The following is a 24,282-nucleotide window of genomic DNA, read 5'->3' on the forward strand; positions in this document are numbered from 1 at the left end:
GCTTCAAACTGCCAGGGTGCAGGACTGTATGGGATAGTGGAAAGGAATTGTTCCCTGTGATGGTGGTGAGGCCCTGGGAAGGTTGCCCAGGGAAGCTGTGGATGCCCCTGGATCCCTGAAAATGTCCAAGGAGAAGTTAGATGGGGCTTGGATCGCCCTGGGACAGTGGAAGGTATCTATGGAGTGGAACTGGATGTGCTTCAAGTCCCCTTCCAACCCAGGGCTTTGGTGTTTCTCTGATTTTTTTTCCCAGCAGCACTTATTTTATATGCTCTGTGGGAAAACCAAACCCACAATGCTGAACGCTAACCTGAGGGCCGTTTGTGTTCCTCTGCCAGGAGAGACGATGCGGATCGCCTCGTCGGAGTTCGCGGACGACCCCTGCTCCTCGGTGAAGAGGGGCACCATGGTGCGCGCTGCCCGCGCCCTGCTCTCGGCCGTCACCCGCCTGCTCATCCTGGCTGACATGGCTGATGTCATGAGGCTCCTCTCACACCTCAAAATCGTAGGCGTTTTTCACCTTCTCTCTTGGGTTTGTGTGCTTTGTGCGTGGAAAAACGGGATAAATCAGTTAGGAAGGTGACTGTTCACAGTCTTTACTCCCCATGTGGTTCTCTTGAAGTGCTGATCAGAGGTGGGAGTTAACATATTTCTGCATTAGTCTCATTCATTTTCTAATTCTGCAGAAATTAATATTTGAACACTTAAAGCAAAATTTGTGACCTGTGAGTCTTGTGAGTCTTCAGTGGCTGAAGCATTTGTTCCCCTCACATCTTACCCAGTTACTCTCCCAGTATTTTTGTTTTCTGGCGCAGTTTAGGAACTTTGGTTGTCTACTCTTTTTTTTTCTCTTTGTGACTTCTGAATATATCTAAAGATCAAATGTTTAATTTGGAGAGAGACAATAGTACAATGGTCTAATCAAAGATTAAAGAGGAATTAAAGATTACCAGATAGTTTAGACAGATTTATATTCACTTTTGACCACCACCATTCACATTTTTATACAGGAGAATTAAGAATATTTTCAGTGGAAAGTAGGAAATGCATTTTTCCACCTTCCCTAGCTGTTGCACCGTTACATTTTTATTGCAGAAACAAATAATCAAAAACCTCTGAAACAAAATAAAATTGTGCAGAAAATCATATACAGGATATTTAAAGCCTGCAGAATGCATGTGTGAATTCAACAGAGGAGATGTAAAGTTGCTTCTTTTTAGCAACTGTTCAAAAAGTGTTTTGGGTTTTTTTTCCTTTTTTTTTTTTTTTTTAATTTGTCTTTTTGACAGTGTAACTGTACAACAATCTCATGTTCTGGAAAAACAGAACCTTTCAACTTGCAAACTGTGCAGATAACCTGAATAGCTGGAAAGCAGTTTTCATAAGGAAAGAGGCTGATTTTTCAGCACAGGTTCTAGTGAACTCTGCTTTAATAGATAAAATGCTGCTCTCAGAATTGTCAGCATGTGGCTCTGGTTATGTGCAGTGTAAGCAGTGTCTCTCTCCAATATGCTTTACATTTTTCCTCTCTATAATGCTCCATGTAACTGTAATTCAAATTGTCCTTTCCTAGCAAGGCCAACACTTGAATATCATAAACAACAGGTTTTTTCTGAACATTATGATGAAAATTTGTATTCAAGCTCTTTCATGGACAATGAGAAATTCTGTTCTCCCATCTGAGAGTTCTTTTGAAGCAGAGTACACTGTTATGTAAAATACAAATGTCCAGTGCTGGTTTTTAAGTGGCTGTATTTACTTGCACAGTTTGCACCCCAGATTTGTAAGGGCTATGTCTGGCAGTGTGGTTTGTAATCTCTGCATTTATCTAATGGTATTGGAAGTTCACTTTCAGAAGTCGGTGATCTCTGGTTCTTTTCAGCAAAATTCAACATAAGGACCTTAACTGTTACTTCTATTTTCATGTTAAAAAGGGTAATTTATTTCTGAGGATTGGACATGTAAATATCCTTATTTTACCACTTTGCAGTGCTAACTGCTTTTAGACAAATTACTAGGGGGAAAAGTGGTTATACTATACAAAATTGATGGAGGAAAAGCTCTTCTATTGACTCAAAGGTAACCTTCAAAGACTTGTGTAAGTTACCCATAAAATTAATGAACTAAAATAATTCTGCATGTCAGAGTAATGAAGCCTGATTTATGCTGAATTGTACTGTAATCAGTTTTCTCTGAAAGCATGTCAAAGGCTTCCCAGGAAATGGTGCATTTTAATTAGTATTTTAGAGGGAATATATGCAGGTGCTTTCTGGAAGGACTTGGTCATTGCATTCAGGTTATCTTTTACACTGCTAAAATTAGAAATAGTGGTTATTGCAGAAGCTTTTGTAACACATTAAAAAACCATGTACCATTATAGTATGTGGTCATGCACACAGAGAATTATAGATCTATTGTAATTAATTCCAAGCTGGTTAATCAGAGGAACAGATCAGTTGAAGTTGAGTGCTGTCTCAAGGATGGAGAACTTGCTCCAGTATGAATTTGTAAAAAAGAAATTGTAATAATAAAAGTATCATTAAAAAAGAGCTTGTGCTCCTGTCCTTTCTAGTATTTCTCATAACTGATTTCTTGATTTTGGAATCTGTGGTCTTGAGCCCTGACTGACATGACAGAGTACGATCAGCATCCTTTGAAATCTGATTATCAGAGTGGAATCTCTGACAAAATTTTCAAGATTTCTATTTAATATGGGGAAGGACTTAGAAAAACATGTATCAGTTTGTCATGCCTGTGCTTGGCATTACAAATATAATAAAGATGAAACTTTCAGCTATTTTAATGAAAATGTTTCCTTATAAAAAAAGGAAAATGGGCATATTTTGCAAGAAATTCTGCAAGAGCAAATTATTTAATACATTGATGCTTTTGCAATTTGTGTTAATGATAAGGCAGTCAGTTCATTTTTAAAAAACTGTTCTCGTTAAGAGTAGAAGAAGAGGTAACTTGGATTCTGAATAAGCTTGTAGATTGTAAATTGACAGAACTTGGTTTATAATTTCCAGCATAATAGCTATGAATTTATGTTCCTGAATTATGCATTTTCCAATAGAAATGTATGAGTTTGCTACTGCACTGCCCTGTAATTTGTAATTCTGCAGTAAGTAGGTAAAAGCTCAAAATGAAAATATACTCTCTCAGTGGTAGGAAAACACAGAGCAACTCAAGCAATAAAAAGACAGGTTCTGCACATAATTGTGCCTTTCTAAACTATTAGACACCAGCTACTGCTGAATTTATCAATTTCCAACAGTGTCTGGAGGGCTGCAAACCCCTGCTTTTCTCCATGTCAATAAGCCCTTGCCTTTTGATGGGAAAATTTTTTATGCATGTTCTTATGAACTGCAGCTTTTAGCTGAACAACAACTTTCATCAGGAAGGATCAGTAGCATCTTTTCAGTTCTCAATGTTTTTGCTTGAAATTGCATTTTTATCTTGCAAGGGAGAGAAGTACAACTTTGAATTTCCATGTAGTCACAGTAATGTTTCCTTTACTCATTGCATGAAAAGAGCATTTTATCCCTTAAGATATTTTTCTTGCTTTGCATAAGGTAAAGGTTCACAATACATTTGGTGAATCAACTTGTTGGTATAACTGGGGTTTTATATTTTTGTCTGTTAGCTGCAGCATCACTGCATAAGTCAGGTGTGGGTTTTTGGGTAGGTTCTTTTCTCAGTGTTGAATAACTAAAGAAAGAAAGCTCAGAGCTGAGAAAAAAGAAATAATGCAAATAATCTGGGTGGAAGCTGTCATGTGTTTCACAAAGATAGTGTTTTGGATTTTTCAGGGTAAATTTAAACCTTAATGGTAAGTTTGAATTTTCTTTTTAAATATTTCTTGTCCAGAAGTGATAACTTTCTTTGTTTTCCCACAAAGCCTGTACCACACATTAAGAACATACTCATGTATTTTGTTTTGAACCCCATAGATATTAAATATTTCATCAGTGTGGGCAGGGAAATTAAAACAGTGATATCTTTGACATTAGCTTTACATGATCCCAAAGCACAGTAAATGGACAGAAATGCAGAGTGACAGTTGCTCTATTAAAAACCTAATTAAAGTTCATGGGACTTTCATAAAACTTCTGTACAGTGAAGGATGTGAAACCTAAATTGGGTCCATGTAAGACAGAGTATTGGGTGGAACAGTCACAGATTTTTTCAAAGAGTGGATTAAGATGCTGACAGAGCTGATTTATTGTGTTGTAGGTAGAGGAGGCGCTAGAAGCTGTGAAAAATGCAACAAATGAGCAAGATTTAGCCAATCGCTTTAAGGAATTTGGGAAGGAAATGGTTAAGCTGAACTATGTCGCTGCAAGGCGACAACAGGTGAGTACAGGAGGGGTTGGAAAAATCCATCTTCATTCTAAAGTTCTCCTATTTTATATCCAAGTCTGGTTTAAAATGTACAATGAACCACTAATTGCTATGTCATGGCCTATAGTTTAATTACACTGATTATTTTTGAATGTGATGAAGTTTTTCAGAAGTGCCATTTCTTTTAAGAGTACCTTCCAAGAGGCTTCAATTATTAACAGATTGAAGGGTGAAAAGGGAAGTGATTCAAGAGGTTAAGGATAGTTTTAATTTGATGATTATTCCCATTTAATTCTAACCTATGCAGATTTCAGGTCACTCTGACAGCTGGTAAAGCACGAGCTCTTTGCTAGTTAGTGTAATTCAAGTTCAGGAGGAACAGAAATCTACTTTGTGCTTCAAACAATTATTAATAATTTTCAGGTTATTTAAAAAAAAAATATTCATTTATCCATTTATTCATTGCTAAGACAGCTGAAAAAGAGACCAGAAAATCATGATAACATTTATTCAAGGCTGGTCATTTTGCAACTTTGAAATAAAGATAGCTTTCCCCTGAACTATGCTCTTTTCAAGACACTGTAGAGTTGTATAAGGTCTCTCCAACTTCAATTATATTTGAATACCACCAATAATTCAAGGATGTGCCATCTTTGTACTGCATTGAACACTGGCATTTGGAAAGTTGGCTTTCCATATTCATCCACCTATTTACCTTATTTTCTGAATTGCAGTAATGATCATTTTCTTAGAATCATGATTGTGGGGCTTTTTTATGAAAAATTGCATTTTAAGAGTTATACTAAAATTGAATCATTGAATATCTCAAGTTGGAAGAGACCTGTAAGGATTATCAAGCTCATCTCCCTGCTCCTTGCAGGACCACAGAAAGCAAACCATCTGATTAAGGCAAATAAATTAAAATGTACAATCTAGGCACTATATGGAGAATGCTCTCCTGTACATTCAGACACTTCCCCTGTGGAAAAAGAGCTGCAAATATGGAAAAAAGAGAAAAATATGAAAGTTAATGGATGCTTATATCTTTTAAGTTCTCATTGAAGACACAAGAATATGGCAAAAATTCTTTCTGAAGACTGTTACCTGTTAGCCACATGTGGTTGAAATTAATCAGAGGGTAGAGCCTTTAAATCCAGAATATCTGGGTCCTTTTTCAGTGTTGATGATGGATTCCATGTGTGGACATAAATAAAATATTCAGATCTCCAGACTGGTTTGTTCATAGTTTTAAAGTAGAAGTAATAACATTTTGTTATTCCTAATTAATATTATGAAGGCTGTCTTAATGTTTGTAAGACATTCAAGGACAATATGATATACACTATAACTGAAAAGAAAAATCAGGGGTTAAATAATAATAATACAAAATTCTGATAACATATTATGCAGTATCTGATTCTTGTTGGCAGAGGGAACAAAAGAAAGTTTTTTGTCATATTCTAAATATGAAAACTCTAAATGATATGGGGAATAAAGAGAAATATGAAGGGAAGCAAAATAGAAATATTGAGAGGCATATTTGTTAGGTCTTTAAGGACTAAAGCCATATGGTGTTAGGTCATAGGTTGGACTGAACGATCTCAAAGCTCTTTTCCAACCTAGTCAATTCTTTGATTCTGTCATTCTATGATATTCATCTATGTAATACTTCTAGTTTGATTTTTTTAAAGGTCTGCCTTATGATAATTTTATAAAGGACATGGGTGTAATAATTAGAAAGACAAGTCACTTGCTGCAACAGGAGTGTTGCCATTATGGAACCAGCAGAAGGAATCCATTTGTTTGGGAAGAGTAATTTTGAATGTTTTATGTGCATTTGTCATGGGTTTTTGCAAAAGGGAAGTGACTCTTAGGTAAGATATTGTGAGCAGAGTGTAACAGCTGTAGTGACACAGGAGGGCTTCCTTGGGCAGGAGGGGAATTCTTTCAGTGATTTGTGCTGGGTTCTGCCATGGATTCCATCTCTGCCAAACCACTGCACGGCGTCCATGCCCGGATGCTCAAAGCAATGCATTCTAACACAAACCCTTTCGCTTCCAACTCTGAAAGCCGTGTGCTCTCGTGCAGGAGCTGAAGGATCCTCACTGCAGGGACGAGATGGCCGCGGCCCGCGGGGCTCTGAAGAAGAATGCCACCATGTTGTACACGGCCTCGCAGGCCTTCCTGCGCCACCCCGACGTGGCGGCCACGAGGGCCAACAGGGACTACGTCTTCAAGCAAGTGCAGGAGGCCATTGCTGGCATCTCCAACGCTGCCCAGGCCACCTCGCCCACCGATGAGAACAAGGGCCACACTGGCATAGGAGAGCTGGCTGCTGCTTTGAATGAGTTTGATGTGAGTATCAGCAGGGTGTGGAGAATGAGGTGTTTCTCCACACCATCTACAGAGCTTTTAACTAAGTTGTTATACAGGACTCAAATTCCCCTTTTCTTTCACACCCATTTCCTCAGACTGCAGAGGCAAAGAGCAGACATTGAGTTGTGTTGGTTTTGGTGAGGAATAGTTGTTTGCTGCTAATGGACTGGAATTACAAGGAGTTATTTGTGCTCATATGAGTGGCTGGGATAGTGAGAAAAATAAGTTCTTGTTATCTCTAGGATCCTTGACAAATCTCACTACATGGTTCTAGAAAATGCAAAGTCTGATTAATCTGCCAGTTTAGTTATGTGACCAAGATCTGAGGTTGCCTGAGTGGTAAAATCATGTTTGTCTAGCAAGTCAGGAAGACAAGACAAACGAAAATGGTGATGGAGCTCAGTGTCCTGGAAACATTAACATTCAACTTGAATCTTGAATTATGTTAATCAAAGTCATGGAAAAAGCATCTTTCAAACAGAGTTGATAGCAGTGATTTCAGCTGTGGGCAAAGTGCTGCAGCCTCTGTTCCAGCAATAGATATGGTTTCACTTAAGCAACTTTCCAGACAGCTAATTGTTTAGCTGTTAATTTCATTAGCAGTCCTGTCTGATGATTTCTCCCTATCTCACATGTGAGGATTGTACTTCAGGCAGTGAACAGAAAGGTTACTGCAGACAGTCTCTGACAACATTTTCGTCTTTCATTTTGACTTAAGGCAAAGACTTGTTGAAGTTACTATTAGGGAATGGTGTCCTTTTCACTTTGATTATCACCCAAGGTTGCAATCCCAGCACGTGTTACATCAGGAGCTGCTCAGTCCTGCTGCATTTAGGGCTGGAAGTGGAGTGGTAGTGCAGGTGGTTCATGTCACAGCATGTTGGACTGGGATCGTCTCCTCCATGTATTCTTACATCTGTGGCTTTTCCTGCACAACTACTGTGGGTTAAGATTTAAGGAATTCCTCAGGGTTTTCAGGGCCCTCTTAGCTCACAGGTCCCTGGTGGATAAGATCCTGGGAATATCCCTGTGTGGTCTGACTGTGCTGCAGCTTTTGTGTGGGACTTTGCATGTTATGGACAGCAAGGTTTGACAAACAGGGACAGAAAACATGTGACTTCTCTGTCCCAAACTGATGATGCTGCTACTGCCTTCTGGAAAAAAGACTGTTGTTCAATGCAAAGAGAGTTGTTGTGCTTTGTGAAAATAAATGTAGTGAAGACTGTGCAAGACATCAGATATTGTCCCCTGCTTCTATGAGAATATTCATCCTTTTTCTCTTCAGGTAAAGTCTTTTCCACTTTCTGTGATGTTCCACTTTCTGTGTGTTGCAGCACAAGATGTGTAGCCATAGTAGCCTGTTCTGTTCCTAATTACATGTGGAAAAAACAGCCTTTTTGGGGAATTCTCTCTTTCTTATTTTAGGAAACTAAATGAAAACTTTACTTATGAGGATACAGAGACTGAAACAATTGTATTATTCATTTTCTAACTCACTGCTTAGCTGTTGAATGAGATTTATTCACACCTAATTTTGCAACAAAGATGACATTCTCTTGCCTCCAGGGAAAGTCAAAATTTATGGCTGGTGATGGTGGGATGATTGTGAATTTACCTTTGTGTTTTGTAAGCAAGAAAACAAGCAATATTAGCAAACTAGTGAAACTATGCCATGAGTTAAAAGGCAGTGGAGGAAAAACCCTTGCTTTTTATGGTGGTAGTATATAACTTCAGCAAGGGAAAGGAACTTTGTATTTTCTAATGAAAAAGTTTTTGCAGAATATTTATTTTACAGGCCCAGTCATATTAATTGAGATCAGTTTATATTTGGTAAAAAGTGCTTACTAAACCCTGTGTTATATGCCAAGATGATTATTTTGTGTTAAGAATAAGTTTACAGGGTTTTTTCCATTATTTTAACACTTTTCAGCCTTCATTATTTCAGATTTTGGAATCAGTGTTCTGTGGCTTAGTGCTTCAAATAACTGCAGTGTGAATAACTTCAACATTTTCTCAGTCAAAATATCTTCACATGGAATACAAATAATTATTCTACCTATTTGAAGCACAGCCATTGTGTTTAACTAGGTCTTTTGATAATTGTCACACTCTATACACTGGGGGATTGTGTAAAGTCACCTGTGAGTTATTAGCAGCAAAGTTTTGAAGATAGTTGTCATTTATTGCTTCTCAGAGATAATTTATGTAGAAATAAGGAGAGCTCAAAAATCTGTTTCTTAGTAGATTTTTTCCTTTAAAGTCCTATTTGAAGTTGATTGATGACAAAAGAACGTTTTTAATGCCTTGTTGCTGCTTTACTCTTAGATCATTTAAAAGTAGGTGTTCCTGGTCTTATTAGTAATTTATTATTAAAATTTGGCATATATTTTATGTTTATGAAATATCTCTGAGTCCTTAATGCAAATGGGGGTGCACGGTTTATTTCCCCCTCATGATATTTGGCCAAATTTATGGAAGTTGCATAGATAAATTTTTGAAGAACTTACTTTGAACTCTGAAAAGGCTCTGTTTTCACTCAGAAAATGATGATTTTGATCTGGTAAGTTCTCATCTCTTCTGGTTATTGAGGGACTGCTTTATTGGCACAGTTTAAACTGTGGGATGGATTTATCTGGTGTCCTCCCCAAAGCCCTCATGGTGTGCAGCAGAGACAGGACCTGCGCATCAAACTGGAGTGTGGTGGGGAGGTAGACAGAAAGAGAATGAAATTATTGAGTGAGAAGAAATGCAATGAGAAAGACCAGGAAACTGTGCTTGATGAAAACTGAGGTGAAGATAGATGGCATTGACAGTGGTGTGTGTTTGCTAACTGCAAAGTAAAATATATGTGGATGTAAAAATATATATTTATATCTAGGAATAACTTTGTTCAGGGAAAGGAGCAGAGCTGGGGAAGGGGCTGGAGCACCAGGAGAGGCTGAAGGAGCTGGGAAGGGGCTCAGCCTGGAGAAAAGGAGGCTGAGGGGGGACCTTGTGGCTCTGCACAGCTCCTGACAGGAGGGGACAGCCGGGGGGGTCGGGCTGTGCTCTAGGGAACAGGGACAGGAGGAGAGGGAACGGCCTCAGGCTGGGCCAGGGGAGGGTCAGGTTGGATATGAGGGAAGTTTACTTCACCCAAAGGCTTGTCCAGCCCTGGCCTGGCACAGCTGCCCAGGGCAGTTTGGAGTCCCCAGTCCTGGGGGGAATTTAAAAGCCATGGGGATGGTGGCACTTGGCTTATTGGTGGCCTTGGCAGGGCTGGAGTTGGACTCGATGATCTGAGAGATCTTCTCCAATCCAAGCAATTCTGTGATTCCATGGTTGTCTGTGCCACAGCAAGGGCTGCACACAGATTGTTGGGAAATGTGTTCTCCATGATGGAATAGAGAGGGGGCAGTGACAGGCAAAAATAGCATTTACTGGGCACTTGGGATCTCTGGTGAGTAGGAGGGTGCCTGCTCTCAGAATATGGACTGGGATTACAATTCCTGAGTCCTGAGGAGTGGAGCTGTGCCAGTGGGATGTGCTGACAACACCTCAGAAGTGCTAATCACAGTGGAAATTCAGATTCTAGAGGTTTCAGACCTACAGTGCTCTACATTTTAAGCAATTCTGAATAATGTAATTTAGATTTGGATATGAAAAATGAGGGTAATCATTCTTGTACAGTGGTGGGAGGGTGGGTGTAATGGTGTTGTAAATATAAAGCTGTTTACTATGCATGCACCATAACTCCATAAAAGGATTATTCCTGTGTTTGAAGCAAGGCTTGAATTATCTGCAATAAAATGAAATAGAATATTTAAATCCCCTGACTTAGAGAGGGGAGGAGAAGATATCTAAAGGAAAAAAGGACCAAAACCCCTTTCCTCCACTGATGCCAAAAGCAAATATCTGTTGTTTTCTGTATTGCTCCAGAAAGAACTGATGAGATGGCTTGGCTGACTTTTCTCCCTGTCTTTTGTGGTTGTGTGTGCAAGTTCTGCCTCTAGCAATGCAATAAAATGATATTTTTCTTGTTTAAAGAAATATATAGTGCTTAGTTTTGGTATAAATTAATCCAAACAAGCAAGCCCTATAGCTGATGGTGTTTTATCTGATGTTTTATCATTTTTTATCTTTTTAAACATTGGATTTATTGTTTCTCTGTATTTTGTCTTTAAAGTTGCAATCCAACAGCATTGATCCTTGTTACATCTTCAACTGCTGAGCCTGTGGGTCACCCCTTTGCTCTCTGACTTCTGAGTACGAAAATAATTTGGTTTATAAAGGAATATAAGGGGAAGTGGTCACAGCACCAAACGTGCCGGAGTTAAGTAGCATTTGGACAATGCTCTCAGGCACAGGGTGGGAGACTCTTGGTGTTGTCTTGGGAAGGGCCTGGAATTGGACTGGTTGATCCTTGTGGGTCCCTTTCAACTCAGAATGATCCTATGATTTGATATGGTTCAGAATTGAAAGAGGTGGTTAAAATGATTTTTTGTGCTTGAGGTATTTATGTATTTGGGATAGGTCCCAGGGTACTGAAATTGTACTATTTTTTGTCATGAGCAGCATTTGAACTGAGAAATTACAGGCAGAGTAACTCAATCTTTAATAAATTTTTGAACAGAGCCAGTCAGCTATCTGGGAGATGACTGCATTTGATGAGAAAGTGTCTGGTGACACTGGTCACTGTCCTCCAGGCTGTTAAATGCAGCTCATAATTAATAAATGGACTATCATAACATATTTTGTGAATACATTCATGCTCCTTAAGGAATATTTTGCATGGCTAGAGAATGCAGTTCACCTTAAATGGAGTGAAAGATCTAATAAGTGTGTAATGAGGGGAAAACATGACAGAGAAACTGAAAAGACAAAGTATCTGGGTATAGCAATAGCAAAGACTGCTTTTTCTCTTTTTTTTGGTAATAAAATTAGGAGCTGTCAAAATGTGGCAGAAATGTAGGAGACAGAAAAAATGCTGTGTCATTAAGTGACTACCTTTAAAATGTTCCTTTTTGGACAAATAACTGCTAGATGATCTGAGAATGGATTTTTTGCAGAACATTTATGGAATTGCAATTTGCTTGTAAATGTGTTCTTCAGAGAAGTGATTTGTGATGCTGCAGAGAACAGGACGAAATGTGAGCTTCGAAAGGAGAATTGAAATGCGTTTGTTTCGCCACTCAAATTCATAAGAAACAATTGCAAAAATATTACTGCACATCTGACAGCAATTTGAAACCAGACTTGTTGAGCTTGAGTAGCTCTAGCCCAGGCAAATGGCAATTTCTGTATAATAGCAACTCTATATTGAATTTAACTAGCAATGCACTGGGGAAGTGTGCTGCAAATTCAGATAACCTCATGTATGGATTTGGATGAAATATCAGATGAAGAAATATTGGATGAAGAATCTCAGAATGGTTTGGGAAGGAAGGGACATTAAGGATCATCTTGTTTCAACCTGCTGCTACAAGCAGGAACACCTTCCACTGTCACAGGTTGCTCCAAGCCCTGTCCAAACTGACATTCTCCCTTGTCCTGTCCCTCCATCCCTTGTCCCCAGTCCCTCTCCAGCTCTCCTGGAGCCCCTTTAGGCCCTGGAAGGGGCTCTGAGATCTCCATGGAGCCTTCTCTTCTCCAGGTGAGCATCCCCAGCTTTCCCAGCCTGGCTGCAGAGCAGAGGGGCTCCAGCTCTCTGATCAACTTTATGGGTTTCATCTAGACTCATTCCCCCATGTCCACAAATTTATTGTGTTGAGAGCCCCAAAATGAAGTTGGATTTTTTTTCTTGTTTTTTTTTCTTTTTTTTTTGTCCCTGGTGCAACTGAAGTGGCTTTTACACTGCACCAATGTCAAGCCAAGTATTTCCTGTGTGAAGGCAGCCAGGCTACACATCAGTGTTTCTAAAACTTCTATGCAGTAGTGAGTTGCTTTGGCACTTTCTGCACTCCTCAGGTCTCCTCTGAGTGGAGAAACATCAGACTGGTCATGCTTTGCATATTAAGAAAATATGCAACAGCAAAATGTTGCATTTTACATAAACCCAAAAGCTTCACCTGTTTGCAGAGCCATGTGTCAGAGGATGTCTGAGGATGTCTCAAACGAGGAAGAATCAGAGTAAATTTTTGGGGTCCTGATGATGCTGTGGGACCAAACAAGCTTTTCCTTTCAGTTATTGCTGCATTTCCCATTACACCCCCTTTTGTGTATGTTTGGGCTTGTTTATGTATTACTGTGGAAAGGGTCAGCTCCAGAGTACAAAGGATGGCACTGGAGATGCCAGGATTTTGGAAGCAAATGCATGCATGGCCAAAATGTGATGTCTGTGAAGGGAAGCTAACTGTGGATTAGGATTTTACTGCTCTCATTCCCCTTTAGCAGTGGAAATGGTGCTGCTGAGCTGTATTTGCTGTATAGGAGCACCATCTAGTGGGCTTCTGGTTTATTTTTTTATGTCTGTGAATTTATTTTTTTCCCTCTGAAATGGTCTTGTATAGTAAACTAGTATTGTGGAAAGATTTAGCAGTCAAAAATACTTGTTGGTGTTTAACCATAGCGTTTTGCTACCACTTTTTTGGTGGTAGAAAGAGCCTTTTGCCAACACACCAACTGCTACCTGTGCTTCCCTATCAAAACACATTTAATCTGTTTGCAGCAGGCCACTTTATTTGCAAAGGAATTTTTGCAATCAACCCTCAAGCACAAATCTGTTAGACATACTAAAAACACAGAAAAGAAATACACTTTAATCACCTAATTATCATTTCTATAAGGAAATGTGTTTTCTGTAGCAGTAGTTATTGCATTATTATTCAAATTATTGCAGGTTTCTTATTTTCTTGTTAATGTAAGTATGAATATCTGAAGTACTAAATCAAAAACATAATAAATTTTCTTTCAGGTTATTTATAATAGCTCGAAAAGAGCACTAAGTGAAATGTTCTAATTAGACTACACTTGCTACTATTTTGCCTGTGTTTATTTAGCACCTCTGAGATGCTTCTGTAGCTTAGGTATGTGAGAAGTGAACACCTCCACTATTTCAGGGAAGCAGCATCTCCATTTAATTTTGGAGAGCAGTCAGGAGAGGGGGCTGGGAAGGTGGGGGCTGTTGCTTCTGCTCGTGGTTGTGCACTCCTGCCTGAGGGATGCTCGTGAAGCTGCTGTGGGTGCATCCAGCCTGGTGTGCCAGAGGGAAAGGTCAGAGAATCACAGCAGGGTTTGGGTTGGAAAGCACCTTTAAAACCATCTTGTTCCACCCTCTGCCATGGGCAGGGACACCTCCCAGTATCCCAGGTGCCTCCAAGCCCCATCCAGCCTGGCCTTGGACACTTCCAGGGATAGGGAAGCCACCAACACCCTCACAATAAAGAATTTCTTCCCAATATCCCGTATAACCCAGCTGTTCCCCCTTCCTGTAATTCCATAACCTTGTCGAAAATCCCTCTCCAGCTCTCTTGGAGCCCCTGTGAATTATTTCTGTGTTGTTTCATCACTCCAGAGCAGCTCATTGGAAACTGCAGTTCAATATTGCACTGTCACACTCTTCCAGCTGTATAGTGTGTCTGTGTAACACAGCATTGTGGCTGGTAGGAACATTTGATTTATTGCAAAACAGGAAATCAACAGCCTTGTTAGCATCGCAGGAGACGTGGACAAAGGTGCAGAAACCAAACCTGTGAGCACACAGCATTTATTTATTACTGCCTGCAGTAGTGCAGGTGCTTCTGACAAAGAAATACATCAAACACTGTTATTTATATGGTATTGTCTCCAAGTTACTTAGAAAAACTAGGTCCCTCAGTATATCATATGCTTCCTTTTACTCAAAGGCAGTTTTTCCTGCTTTCTCGTGGTTGTGGCATTGTTTACCAAAAATATCTATCACACTTTGCAGTGGCATTTACCTTGAAAATTGCATTTTCCTTGTGCTAAGGGCAATTGTATATTCACTGTCTCAGGAAGTGTTAGAAACCCGAGGATGTATGTCCTAGGATGACTTTATGAGATTGTATGTTGGCAGCAGGAGCAGGGGGGTCATTCTTCCCCTACACTCAGCACTGGTGAGGCTGCACCTTGAGTGCTCTGTCCAGTTCTGGGGCCTCAGTTTGGGAAGGACTTTGAGATGTTTGAGCCCATCCAGAGGAGGCAACAAGGCTGGTGAGGGGCTGGGAACACAGACCCTGTGAGGAATGACTGAGGGAGCTGGGTCACCTCACTCTGCATCATATCACTGCACAGCTCCTGAAAGGTGGCTGTGCTCAGGTGGGATTGGTCTCTTTCTCCAGGCAGCACTGACAGAACCAGAGGACACAGTTTCAAACTGTGTCAAGGGAAATACAGGTTGGATATCAGGAAAAAGTTTTTTATGTAAGGAGTGATAAAGTACTGGAATGATCTGCCTGGGGAGGTGGTGGAGTCACCATCCCTGGATGTCTTTAAAAAAAGACTGGATGTGGCATGGTTTAGATTCTATCTTGAGGGTCTCTTCCAACCTGATAATTCTGTGAATTCTGTGAGTTCTGTGTATCCCCCATTATTCTGTTCATGCTAGCTATTAAGTTCTGCACCTTTTAAGACTGGTTCTAAGAGCAAAGCAGGGGAGAAGAAACACACAGTTTGTTTGCAGAAACTGCACCTGATTCCACCGCATTCCTCCTCCTGGACTGTGTTGTCTGCAGCATGGACAGCAGGACAGAGCTCTCCTTTCCTTTCAGTTAGTTTTTTAGTTAGCTGAGGCAAAGAAGTTCCTTGGACTGTGGCTTTTCTTTTTCTTGGAATTATTCAACCCTTCTCTGAAGTGAAAACCCAAAACAACACCAGAAGTTCAAACCTGTGGCCCACCAAGGCCTGGTGTCTGATTCCAGCACAGGAGGGACTGATAAAAGACTGGGCAAGCTGAGCTACACCTCACAAAAAGACTCTCTCTGAATTTACCACCTCTTCAGAACAATGAGAGATTCCATTGTTTAATGTTATTCATTTTTTCATGTTTATGAGTACTTTGCTTGTTAAATAAACAGTTTTTTCCACTTTTCTCAAAACAGATTTATGCCTTCCGAACTGGTGAGGAGAGAGGCTGCTTAAATTTACTTTCTAGTGGGACCCCTTTGGAGGCTTCCTCCCAAATCTGCCCTAAACCAGGACAAGGTAGCACTTGGTGAACATGGTGGTGGGTTTATGGTTGATGGTCTTAGAGGTCTTTCCCAACTTAAACCATTCTGTGATTCTGTGATTCTAAATCTTTAAAAGAACCATGTTAGGAAATGGTCTCTGCCCTGAAGGTTTCACATTCTAAACAGAAGAATTAACGTGTTTAACAAATAAATGAAGCAGAGGTTCTGAAGAAGCTGTTGAAATTTCCTTAAGACTTTCTGTGTGCAGAAACCAGAGGATGAGCAGATTTTTCATGAGCAATAAGGCAATTGCACATAATAATGAAGTCATTTAATTGGAAAATGCAGGCAATGATACAGTAATTCTAATTTTTTTGGAGTTGTAAAATTGTTTTAAATTATTAATGTAACATTTTGCTTTTGCTTTCCATTATATTTCTAATAAAGACTGTGAAGGTTTTTTTGGTATGGTTAAAAATGAGATTCTCATCTCATTTCACAAAGTTTCAATAATGATCTGCTCTCTGATTATACAGTACATTATGTAGGATATATGGCTATTTTCATTTTTTTAGTTGAAGTATGAATAATTTATAATTTTTTAAAGATTTCTGAAGTGGTGCCCTTTAATTTATTAGTTATGAGATAGTTTATTGCCTTTTGAGCAAGAGAAAGTTGGTTTAGAGCAATACTTAGTATGAAGAGGTTTATTTTCAGAAGTCTCTAATATTTATGAAAACATGGCAACTTCTCTGTAAACACACCTTGATATAATTTAAGGAAAAAAGAAGAGTTGAAGAGAAAATAGTTAGCTATATTTAAAGAAGATCTCATCACAGGTTTTGACAGTTTTCAAACAAATCTTCAGTTATATTAAAATTAATTTTCTTGGATTTTTTTCAGCAACTGCAGCCAAAAATGATGTATGTTTACAGTTATCTGAACATTTATAAAGAGGTTTGAAACACTTAATTACAAGGACTGAATTATAGTATCAGTCCTTGATTTATGGCTCTAATGTTAGTTAACTAATTAGAAATGTAAAGTGTTCCAGTTCATTTGCATTCATCTTTCATTAACTGGCTTTTAAGAAGCGATGGGAAATTGCAACTTCTAAAGAAATTTATTTAGCCAGATTTCCTGACAACTATTTTTTTCTTCTTTCCAAGAAAATGATTTCCTTGTTAATATATGGGTAAGAGTTTTATAGGTGTCAGTAACATAGTCTGAAGTTGAATTTTGGCACCAAGTTCTCTTTGAAGAAGAATAATAGCTTTTGTAAGCAAAAATTGTGTTTCTTTGGTTACTGAACATCAGGAGCTGTCATGGAGCTGGTTTTCATCCTGTCTCCTTTTTCCCAAAACTCCAAAACCTGTTTTTCTTGTGACATACTTCAGAAAGATTTAAAATAAACATCTACACTGCATTTATAACTACTCATTAGAAAGTAACTACATCATTATTTAAAAACCTGTTTTTCTTGTGACATACTTCAGAAAGATTTAAAATAGACATCTACACTGCATTTATAACTACTCATTAGAAAGTAACTACATCGTTATTTATATTTCAAGCAAAACTGAGGTTCATGGTGTTGGGACGAATTGGCACAAGGTGATTCTGAGAAAATTCTGGATATTGGGAAGGACAAAAGTCACCCATGATCACCCATGAAGTTGATCAGGCATTCAAACAATAGACAGAGAGATTTGGAAAATCTCCAAGGATGGAATTCCCATCTTCACTGGATGAGCCCTTGAGCAACCTGACTTGAAGTCAAAGTTGTCTGTGTTTTAAAGATGTGTTAAAAGTATTACCTTCAGGAGTTCATTCCAACCTAAATTACTCTGTAATTCTGAATTGTCATTAACAGATATCCCAAAGAAATACTTAATAATATTTAAGACTAGAAATTAGTTATAAATAAAAGTTTTATGGGACATGGATGAAAAATTATTAAGTACAACTGAGTGACTTTTATTTTTCATGAGCCAAGTTTTGATCATCATAAATTTTTCTCCTTATTTACAAATACCACAGAAGTATATTCACTTTTTACAGTTCAAAGTGAGGAAAGCTGGCTTGGGTTAATTATGCATCCTCTGTGCTACACAATTTATTATTTAAAATCTAAATAGTATTTGTATGTAGTCTGTAAAGAAATTCTTGAATTTTTTCATGGAGTACAACATATCTGCTTGTGAAAATGTTGAATTGCGTTTCAGGGTTTAGACATACTGGAGATATTTGATCTGTAGATTGTTCATCTTTGATCTGTAGATTGTTCATTTTCAAGTCTCAAAAAGTATGGAAGAATCCCAGATGGGTCAGGCTGGACAGGGACAGCCAGGGACACCCAGGGCTGAAGGTCCCTCTCAGCTGGGGCTCTTCTCCAGACTGAACAGCCCCAGCTCCCTCAGCCTTTCCTGGGCAGGGAGATACTTCATCCCTTCATCACCTTTGCAGCTGCTGGCCCTGCTCCAGGAGCTCCAGGTCTCGCCTATCCTGAGGAGCCCAGAACTGGACAGGGTTCTCCAAATGTGGCCTGACAGGGCTGAGCAGAGGGGCAGGATCCCCTCCCTGCACTGCTGGAAATGCTCTATCTAAAGCACCCCAGGATGCCATTGGCGTTCTTGGCTACCAGGATGCACTGCTGGCTCAGGGACAGCTGGTTGTCCATGAGGACACCAAGGTCATTCTCCCCAGAGCTGCTGCATCGGGTCACCACCAGCCTGTGCAGGTCCACAGGTTCAAGATGCTGCATTTGCATATGCAAATAGATCTGTACATGCATATTTCCATACTCCAGATGGGTTTTTGGGTCTCACAGAAGACTTGAGTGCATGGCCTTCAGATCTAAGGAGCAAAATGTGATTAACGACTTGCTGAGAGGTATAAGATATGTTTGAAAGTTGCTGTATAGGTAGAGAACTTTACACCTGTGGCTGTGAGGAAGAGGAGGAAAAGGGAGGCATTTCTAGGAGGATTGGTTAGGGATCTGAAACAAATAGCTATTCTTTTCAATATTTTTTTCTTGCTAATTCCATAAGTGGCTTATATAGTTCATTTGGTGCAATTAAAGTCCTGCTACTGCCATGTGAAATATGAGGTTGTGAAAATGAATTTATACAGATGATGTCTTAAAATCCCAAGCATTACCCTTTGGCTCAGAAGCCCCATTACATAAATATGCACAGACCTAACTCTTGGAGAAGTCATTTCTAATTTAGGTGCTTGTAAAACTGCTCTGCTTACTACTGTGAAACACAGACCCCAGAAGATACATATGAGACATTATTTCACATTCTGGCTAATGCAGCATTTTTTTTCTGACAAGTCAGCAGTTCCTGGACCTGGAACAATACATTATCTGGTTAAAATTCTTCTATTTGTCCTTTTATTAAATAATGGATTTCCATAAATTCCTTGTGTTTATTATTATTTAACTTCTGAGGATTCTGTGAAGTTATAGATTTCTCAGAGGTTCCTTGCTCCGTATAGTAATTCCTTATATAGTTCCTTTGTCTGAGCAGTCTGTGTGTGAATTAGAAATTTTCTTGAGAAATCTTTTCTATGAGCCTTATTCTGCTGAAATTAAGAAGATATTAAAGTGGAGTTCATATTTATCTTCGAATAAATCCATTTGAGCATTTTCTGATTAATAATAAACAGATAGAATTTTCAGTGCTAAAGGTACATGCTGGTTATGTTTCATGTTCCTAAATTTTAATGTGCATTTTGATACATTGTTGGTTTTGCTCTTTTGTTTTTTTTCAAATTACTTGTATCATTTGGCTTGCACTTGCTGATTGCTCTTGGATATTAAAAGAAGTAGACTAATCATAAAGTTATCAGAACATTGTAAAAATTGAAATGGTTCATTAACAAATCTTATGTGGTTTGAAATAGGTGTGATTATTAGAAATCAGAAGGCTTTTCCATTTCCAATTCCTATTTAATGATTTTTTTCTCTTTTTTAAAGCTCAAATAACAAGTGCACAGCCTACAGAGCATTTTTAGTCCATACGCAATTAGGAGACTTTGCATGATTTCAACAAAAGGTTCCTGAATTACACTGTGTTGTAAATGTGCCTGAGAGTGAGAGCAGGTGATTATTGCTTTTGTATTTCTTACCTTGAACTGCAAAAGCAGAAAAGCAGATCAAAATATAATCCAGCAGTGACTCAAAACTCATAACTTTACATGAAGTTTTACTGTGAAAAGAGTGGAAACAATGTGGTTTAAACCTATTTGATATTTAGCAATAAGTTTGATAGATACAGTACACAACTGTTTAGTAGTGATCATAATTTGGAATTAACCTTTATTAGACAAGAGTCTTTGAAAATAAATTCATTTTCTAGTAGAATAAAGATATTTTGCTAACCAGTAGACTATTTGACACACTGAAGATGTTTCCAGATTATCTTCATGTAGTGCTCCCTTTTTAGTTAACTAATCCAGCATTTTTTTCCTGACTAAAACCCAAAAAAAGCTGTTGAAAGATGCTCTACAGAATGGAAGTCAGAGATTTAGTATTTTTGTGTAAATGTCATTATCTAGTAATGATTTCCTTGCAGTCTTAACTTCCTCAATTTTTTAAATTCATGAAATATTGAGGGAATATCGTAACACTTCAGCAGTGTAGGCTGCTTATTAAAATAATCAAAATGAAATTACTAACCGAGAATATCCTACTCTATCTTCAGGAATAAAAAACTTATACCTTGCATATGAATGTCTTGAAAAGCCAAGAAATTTTCAGAATATTTGTGGAAAAATAATACCGCTTTAGCATGGGATGATTTGGGTTGAAAGGGACGTTAAAGCTCATCTTGTTTCAAGCCCCTGCCATGGGCAGGGACGCCTTCCACTATCTCAGGTTGCTTCAAGCCCTGTCCAAACTGGCTTTGGAGACTTCCAGGATCAGGGTCAGCCACAGCTTTGCTGGGTAACGAGGTTATGAATTTTTATATAAATATATTTATATATATATGTATACACACACATAACATACACACACATGTGTGTGTATATATATATATATATGCACAAACATACATATATTTTTTTAAAATGTGTATATATATTTCTCTAATATTTACTTTTTTAGGAATTTGGTAGATAATTGCTCCAATAAAGTTTTGATAATTCTTGTGATCACTTCCAACCTGGTATTCTATGATAAATTATGTATAGGAAACACTAAAAAATCTTCTACTATCACAGGTTGCTTCAAGCCCTGTCCGGCCTGGCCTTGGACACTTCCAGGGATCCAGGGGCAGCCACAGCTTCTCTGGGTAACAATATTATTAATATATATACATACATACATACATATATATATATATGTGTATATATATATATGTATATATACATGTATATATATAAAAAACTTTACTTTTTTCAGAATTTTGGTAAGTAATTGCTCCAAGAAGGTTTTCATAATCCTTGCGGCCCCTTCCCACCTGGTATTCTATGATAAATTATTTACGGGAATGACTAAATAAACCTCTCCAAAGGCACTGAAAATGCCAAAGACCCGCGACCGCTGACCATTTTCTCGTTTATCCTTTTCCCTCCAGAACAAGATCATCCTGGACCCGATGACGTTCAGCGAGGCGCGGTTCCGGCCGTCCCTGGAGGAGCGTCTGGAGAGCATCATCAGCGGGGCGGCGCTCATGGCCGACTCCTCGTGCACGCGCGACGACCGCCGCGAGCGCATCGTGGCCGAGTGCAACGCCGTGCGCCAGGCCCTGCAGGACCTGCTCTCCGAGTACATGAACAATGTAAGTCACGCGGGGCGCCTCGGCCCCCCTGAGGCTGCAGCTGCTTTAATGTATCTCAGAAGTTGTAACACGGCTCTGTGCTGGGCGTAGGGGTGGTGCTGTTTGAGTTGTTGAACGTTTTAATGCGTTGCAAGTGTTTGACAGGAGTTGGGCGCAATCACAAGCTCATGGAGAGTGCTGTTGTACCTGCCAAGCAACTCCATGCTTCCTGTGAATTTGGCATTGAAGTTTTTTCTTATGTGATAACTAGCAGTTCCTTTAGAAGTAGAATACTTTTAAAAATGAAAATAACAGTGAGTAATCTAAATGCGAAATGGCCCAAGAATTATTTTTTTATTGAAGATGAATATGGGTAATTTTCAGCATGCTTGCCCTTGTGGGATGGTCACTGTGTTTGATTTTTAGGATGTTACCTATAGATATTCACAAGACGTTGACTTTTTGGTATGTGGGTTACACCACTGAAGGTTTCACTATCTGGTGGAGCTATGAAATTCTCAGTTGCCATGAAAGTAGTGAGTTCAGCACTAGTGCTGTTCACAGTTTAAAAACAACTCTCTGGGTAGGGTTTCCAGAGGCATTGGATTGTTGAATGTGGTGTTAACTGGCAGTGCATAACCTTTGTTCTGCACAGCTTATCCCAGAAAATTCTCTCTACCCAATGTTGGGTATTAAAACTCAGATGCTCTATTGCCATGTCCTTTTGAGGATGTGGGGAAAAGACCAAAGCAACATCAACAACCTGTTTTAAATTAAAATGTTTGCCAAGAGGTGTCAAACTGAGCATCCTCTACTTGGCTATTTCTTTGGTTGCTCCCAGAGTGTCTGATGACACATTTTGATCCCATTTTGCTGGAATCGTCATCAAAATAATGCTGAAGAGGGTGTTCAAGGATAGACCTTTAACAATGTTATTTTCATTAGTACTCTTGCAGTTGTTAGAGTGAAGGAATTCAATGTCAATAGTGCAAATTTCAGTCCTTTAGTCACTTCATTTTACAGTTCAGGTTTAAATGTTTCTTTTCAAAGATACTGTTCCATGTAATCAAGTCACCTCAAGGAATAGCTGTTTGAATTGGAAAGCATTATTTGCCTCTTAGTTTTTTGAAATGATGGTTGACAGTTTCTTGTGAAAGCTTGAATGAATGTGAAGTTTTGCTGCTGTGTTATGGGTTAGAAGTTATAAAAGAGAACATTAAATACCAGGTGGTGAGGCTGTGGTGGAAAACAGCTTGCTGGGTTTCTTCCTACAAAATCTTGCTTTGTAAAAGCAATACTGGTGTCATCCTTAAAGGTCTTTTGAGAAAACTTTGAGAACTGATGAATGGTGGCTTCGCATTTTATTGTGGTGCCTCTTTTTCAGTATACAGAGTTTTGGTAATGGTGTAATTTGCCCCTGGACCAGAAACATTCTTATTGTGTTTCTGACTGCATTTACAGAGGGAAGAAAGTTTTAAATTCCTGCAGGCATTTATGACCACTCTGAAGGCTGCTAATATCGTTTCATCATTTTTACTTAAACACATAATGGTGTGAGCAGCTGCTTTTATGGTTTCCCACAGTATGGTTTTTGAAAGTCTTTTTTTTTTTTCTTTTTTGTGTCCTTCTTAGTCTGAGTCGCACAACCCCTGTAATTTATTTATTTTTCTGCTTTATACTGAAATGTAGTCAACTTAAGTAAGATTTTTTTTAATATCTATTCAGTAAACATTATAAAAACTGAATATATACGTAAATTACATAAAATGCAGTACTTCTGATTTTAGCAGATCTGGTGTGGTAGAATTTGACAACGATAATTTCTAATCTGAAGTTAGCAGTTACAAGGGATGGGATTAAGATTACATATTACTATGCCTAAACTTAGGTTTTTTACACATAGAGACAGGTAAAGTAGGGGGTGTCAATTCAGTTCTTTAAGGCTGGATGTAATTTTAAGATACCAGGTTAAAAAAATTCCAATGCTTGTTTGAGCATTGACTCCTCAATCTGCCCCTCCAAGGAATTTTAATCCTCTGTGGGTCAATTTGTAGCTGCCAGCCCAACTTCCATGTCATGTATGCTCTAGGAATGGATAAATTGCCAGACTCCTTCCTTCATTAAATCATTTGAGCCTCTGTTGCTTAAGCTGCAGTTATAATTGTCAGAGACCAGATCAATACTGGAGATAGATCAATATGGCAAACAGAGCCTGAAGAGCTGTTGAGATGGCAACTGTTATAATCTAATAGGGGCAGGGGGTACGTTAAATATCTCTAGACTTCTCTGATATATTAATTAAGTCTACATAGCCAGGACAGATCAGATCCTGAGCTTGTAGGCAGCTCCTGCTATTTAAGGGTTGAATTTCATCCATTCTGCCCTGGCTTTGGTACTAAACCTATTTTCTTGAAACCTGTGGATTGATTTTCTTGGGTTCTCAAAAGTTCTGAGCATGTTCAGTATAACAAAAGATCTCACTTGGAAAGTGTTTTAAAGCTTTCATGAGTTTCAAAAGAGTAAAAGTGAATGGGACGCACCAAACATGACACAGTCCTGTCTGATGAAGGTTGATTTTGCAGAGATGCACGTCTTTAACATCTTCTGCCTGTGTGGCTTTAAACCACTGCAATCCTGCTCTTGCTTAAAACATTGTGAAATTAATCAGTCATTCACATTTTGGGGTTTCT

The 24,282-nt window shown here is 38.8% G+C and overlaps 1 protein-coding gene across 1 annotated transcript in view; it reads left to right on the forward strand.

Moving 5' to 3' along the window:
- Positions 1-24,282, forward strand: part of CTNNA2 (catenin alpha 2) — a 372,247-nt gene that overhangs the window by 17,020 nt on the left and 330,945 nt on the right. The window contains exons 2-5 of the mRNA XM_039723934.1: positions 339-505; positions 4,234-4,353; positions 6,430-6,696; positions 21,410-21,613. Of these exons, the coding sequence (XP_039579868.1) occupies positions 347-505; positions 4,234-4,353; positions 6,430-6,696; positions 21,410-21,613 (750 nt within the window). The 5' untranslated portion in view covers positions 339-346. The remainder of the gene's footprint in view (positions 1-338; positions 506-4,233; positions 4,354-6,429; positions 6,697-21,409; positions 21,614-24,282) is intronic.

This window comes from Passer montanus, unplaced genomic scaffold, assembly GCF_014805655.1.
Source record: "Passer montanus isolate IOZ18808 unplaced genomic scaffold, ASM1480565v1 scaffold51, whole genome shotgun sequence".
Classification (NCBI taxonomy): Eukaryota; Metazoa; Chordata; class Aves; order Passeriformes; family Passeridae; genus Passer; species Passer montanus.